The 5,000-nt window shown below is 45.7% G+C and overlaps 1 protein-coding gene across 1 annotated transcript; it reads right to left on the bottom strand.

Moving 5' to 3' along the window:
• Window positions 1-3,334: 3,334 nt before the first annotated feature.
• LOC119571366 lies at window positions 3,335-3,698 on the bottom strand (the record flags this gene model as incomplete). Its single annotated transcript, XM_037918705.1, has 1 exon — window positions 3,335-3,698. A coding segment is annotated over one exon (364 nt), but the record flags the coding sequence as incomplete, so codon positions are not given.
• Window positions 3,699-5,000: the final 1,302 nt, after the last annotated feature.

Raw genomic sequence — 5,000 nt, 5'->3', positions numbered from 1 at the left:
ATCTAACCGAACCTAACCTAAACCTAACCAAAACCTAAACAAACTAACCCCAAACTAACGTAAACCTAACCTAAAAACAACCAAACCAAACCTAAATTTCTGAGCCTAACCCAAACTACACCCAAAAAATAACAGACAAACTTAACTAACCCTTAACCCACACATAACCAAACATTAACCAAAACATAAACCTTAAACTACCCAACCTAACCCAAAAGGAAACCATAAACGTAACCCTAACCCAAACGGAAACCTAACCTAAACCTAACCTAAACCTAACCCAAACCTAACTCAAAAAACCCCCCCCCCCCCAAAACTTTTCCCCCTCCTTCTCTCCCTCTCTCCTCTCTCAAATAAAAAAAAAAAAAAAACCCCCCCCCCCCCCCTCAAAAAACTCCTTCTCTCCCCTCCCCCAAAAAAACATAAATAAACCTAACCCAAACCTAACCCAAAACCTCTCTCCCTCCTTTACCAAACCTAACACAAAACCTAACCTAAACCTAACCCAAACCTAACATAAACCTAACACAAACTAACCTAAAACTCAAACCAAACCAAAACACAACCTACCCAAACTTAAACCCAAAACTAACCTAAAACCTAACCCAACCTACCCCAAACCTAACCCACAATGTAACCCAACCTAACCTAAAACTAACTCAAAACACTAACCAAACCCTAAACCTAACCTAACCCAAACATAAACTAACTAACCAAAACCTAACATAACCTAAGAAAACCTAACCAAACCAAACCAAACATAACCTAACTAAATCAAATCTAACCCCAAAAAGCTAATCAAACCAACTAAACATAACCCAAACCTAACCTAATCCTAACCTAAACCTACCAAAACCTATCCTAAACCTAACCAAACCCAACCAAACCTAACCTAACCAACCCTAAATCGAAAACCAACCTTACCCAACTACTAGACCGAACCCAAACTAATCGAAACCTAAACCAAACATAACCGAAAACATATCCCAAACGAAAACGTTAAACCTAACCTTAAACCTATCCTAAACTTAACTAAACCTACTACACCTACCTAAACCTATCCTTAACCCTAACCTACAAACTATCTAAAAATGTCGATAAACCTAAATCTCTCTTCTCTTCTTCTACAGGCTTTTGTACCAGTTCAACTGGGGTCGCCGGTGCGGATCTTCCTCTCCACTCTGCCCTATCCAGGGCCTCCCCTCCGTTCCACTCAGCCGTCTCCATGTCCTCCTTGAGGCAATCCTCCAATCTCTCTTCGGTCTTCCTCTTTCTTCTCCCAACACCAGTCTCCTCACCCTCTTGCCCACGTACTCGTCCTCTCTCCTTGTCACGTGTCCAGCCAACTGAGTCTGCAGCCCTCAGCTTCCTCCCCGAGCTTCCTACTCAATGGGTCTCTCTGATCGTTGTGTTGCGGATTTATCCAGCCTCGTCTTCCCCAGCGCGATCCTTAGCATCCTCATTTCTGCCACCTTCATCTTGCCTCCTGGCCTTTCGTCACCGCCACTGCTTCCATTCCGTATAACATTGCCGGCCTGACCATGGTCTTGTGGAGTCTGCCCTTCAACTTTGGTGGTGCCTTCCTGTCACAGAGTACTCCAGTAATCTTCCTCCATGCGTTCCAACCTGCCTGGATCCTCTTCCCTACTTCCTTATCCGACCCTCCGTCACACTGCACCTGGAGCCCAGGTACTTGAATTCCCTTGGACTCGGTTTAGCTTCGCTCCCTGCATCCTCACTTCTCTCTGGCTCTTGTTCGCCCATGCAGAGTGTACTCGGCCCTTCTGTCTGCTAACCTTCATGCCTCGCTCTTCCATTGCCTTTCTCCACTGTTCCAACCTCTCTTCCACCTCCTCATTCGTCTCTCCATTGAGTGCTACATCGTCTGCGTACATCAGATCCCATGGTGCTGTCCTCTGCACTGCTACCGTCAGGCAGTCTATGACCAATGCAAAGAGGAAAGGGCTAAGTGCGGATCCCTGGTGCAATCCCACTTTGACTTGGAACTGTCCGTGGTTCCCACTATGGACTTCACCTTCGTTGTCGTGCCTTCGTACATGTCTTGGATTATCCTGACATACTTCTCTCCACCTCTTTCAGCCTCAAGCAGTTCCACACCTCCGATCTAGGTACTCTATCGTATGCCTTTTCCAGGTCAATGAAGACACTGTGCAGCTCCCTTTGACCCTCTCTGTATTTCCCCATCAGTTGTCTCAGCGCAAATATTGCGTCTGTCGTGGACCTGCCTGGCATGAAAACCGAAACTGTTGCTCCGGAAATCGTCACGATCGCCCTCAGTCTTCCATCGATGATCCTTTCCCATATTTTCAGAGTGTGTGACATCAGTTTGATGCCCCGGTAGTTACCACATTCCTGGATGTCCCCCTTGTTCTTGAATATCGGTATTAGCGTGCTGTCTCTCCACTCATCTGGCATTCTCTCACTTTCCATATTCCGGTGAAGATTTCCAGGAGTGTTTTCACGCCTGCTCGGCCCAGTACTCTCCATGCTTCCACTGGGATGTTGTCCGGTCCTGTCGCCTTGCCGTCTTCATCTTCCTCAGAGCCTTCACAACCTCCTCTTCTCTTATCTCCTCTACCTCAGTCTCTGCTCTTGCTTCCACGGTTTCTGTCGATTCTTTCGTTCTCCACATTTATCAGTTGTTCAAAATACGACCTCCATCTTTCCTTTGATATCGCTTTCTTCCGTCATACCGCTCCGTCTGTGTTTTTCATCTGCTTGCTCTGATAGACATCTTGGGATTCTCGGTTCTTCTGTTTTGCAATCCGGATCGCTTTCCTTTGGCCTTCCTCGTCGTCCTTCAGACTGTCGTATAGATCTTTGTACGCTTCCGATTTGGCTTTTGCAACGCTCTCTTCGCAGCTTTGTTCGCCGCCTTGTACCTTTCGATTGTCTCTTCACATCTATTCAGATCTCTCTGTTTCTTCGCCCTCTTCTTTTCTTTCACTGCGTCTTGGACTTCCTCTCCCCACCACCATGTCTCTTCCTTCTTTCCTGGTTTTCCAGATGTCACGCCAAGGACCTCCTTTGCCGTCTCAGTCAGCACTCTGCTGGACTCCGCCCACGTCTTCTCTGCCTGTGCTTCCATACCTTCCCTGACCTCTCCACAAACTTTTCCCTGTGCTCCTGCTCATTCAGTTTCCACATCTTGTCTTCCTGGTTCTGTCCGGTTTCTTCCTTGTCTCTGTCTTCATGGTCGCTGTACAGATGACCACTTTGGGGTGCTTCGCAACCGCTTCACCTGGCAGCACCTTGCAGTCCTGTACTCTTTTCAGCTCACTTCTCCTGCATATGACATAGTCCACCTGGGAGTTCACACCACCACTTGTGTAGGTGATCTCCTCGAGTCCTTCTTCTTGAAATAGGTGTTTGTGACCGCCAGGTTGTTTGCCGCCACAAAGTCCCAGGATGGTCTGCCCTTCTTCGTTCCTCGTTCCAAACCCAATTTACCGATGTTGTCTCCATATCCTTGCGCTCCACCACCCACATGTCCATTCAGATCTGCCCCAATCCAGACTCTCTCAGTTCTTGGGATCTTTACCATGACCTCGCTCACTGTTCTCCAGAAGTCTTCCTTTTCCACGTCGTCACAGCCCACTTGTGGTGCGTATGCACATACGATGTTCACCGGTTCGTTCTCCACTTCCACCTTCATCCACATCACACGGTCAGATTCCCTGTGAAAACCCGCAGCATACCTTCCTTCATCTCAGGGTCTAGCATTATCCCGACGCCGTTCCTTCTAGTGTCGTGTCCTACGTAGTACATCTTTTTACCCATTACCCATTTTCTCTGGCCTTCGCTCCTTTCCACTTGGTCTCCTGTACGCATAGGATGTTGATACTCCGTCTTTCCATCATGTCAACAGTCTCCTTTCCTCTACCAGTCATCGTTCCCACATTGAGTGTGCCGATTCGTAGTTTCCTGGTGGTTCTCCGTGCCTCTCTTCTTCTTCTTCCTCCTGAGCTTGCTTCTTTAGCCGTATCCGCTCTTGATACGGTAGCCGTTGCCCATTTGTCGCCGGATCACGGCGGTCATCCGACGCGTCGCCTGCGGGGTACGCCCTAGCTCTGTCTGCATTCCTGATTCTCCGCATCATGTATTGGCTTGGCAGGGGTTTTTACGGCCGGATGCCCTTCCTGCCGCCAACCTCTTTTAGTCGCCTCTTACGACACGCAGAGGGTACGTTGGACCTATTCTACCCCGGGGTCCACACGGCAAAACCTAAACCTAAACCTAAATCAAACCTTAATATAACATAAACCTAAACCTAAAGGTATCCTTGCTTTTTGCAAATGTAACATAACCTAATATATATATATATATATATATATATATATATATATATATATATATATATATATGGTGTGTGTGTGTGTGTGTGTGTGTGAGTTTGTGTGTGTGTGTGTGTGTGTGATTGTATCTACATATATGTATAAACGGGCTCGATATGTATATGTATATATATGTATATACTTTATATATATGTATATGTATATATATTTATATATATATATATAATATATTATATATATATATATATAACATAACCCAAACCTAACCTAATCCTAACCCAAGCATAACCCAAACATAACCAAAACATAACCTAAACCTAACACAAAACCTAACCTAAACGTAACCCAAACCCAACGGAAACCTAACCTAAACTAACCCAAACCTAACCTAAACTTAACACAAACCTAACCCAAACCTAACCCAAACCTACCCCAAACCTAACCCAAATCTAACCCAAACCTAACCAAACCCTAACCTAAATCTAAAACTAAACCTAAACCAAACCTAACCTAAACCTATCCTAAACCAAACCTAAACCTAACCTAAACCTAACCTAACCTAATCCTAACCTAAACCTAACCCAAACCATAACCTAAACCTAACCAAACCTAACCCAAACCTAACCAAAAACAATCCCAAATCTAACCCAATCCTAACCCCAAAAACCAAACCCCAAACCTAAA

Source organism: Penaeus monodon, unplaced genomic scaffold (genome assembly GCF_015228065.2).
Source record: "Penaeus monodon isolate SGIC_2016 unplaced genomic scaffold, NSTDA_Pmon_1 PmonScaffold_6022, whole genome shotgun sequence".
In the NCBI taxonomy this organism is placed as follows: domain Eukaryota; kingdom Metazoa; phylum Arthropoda; class Malacostraca; order Decapoda; family Penaeidae; genus Penaeus; species Penaeus monodon.
This window is presented reverse-complemented; position numbering and strand designations above follow the sequence as displayed.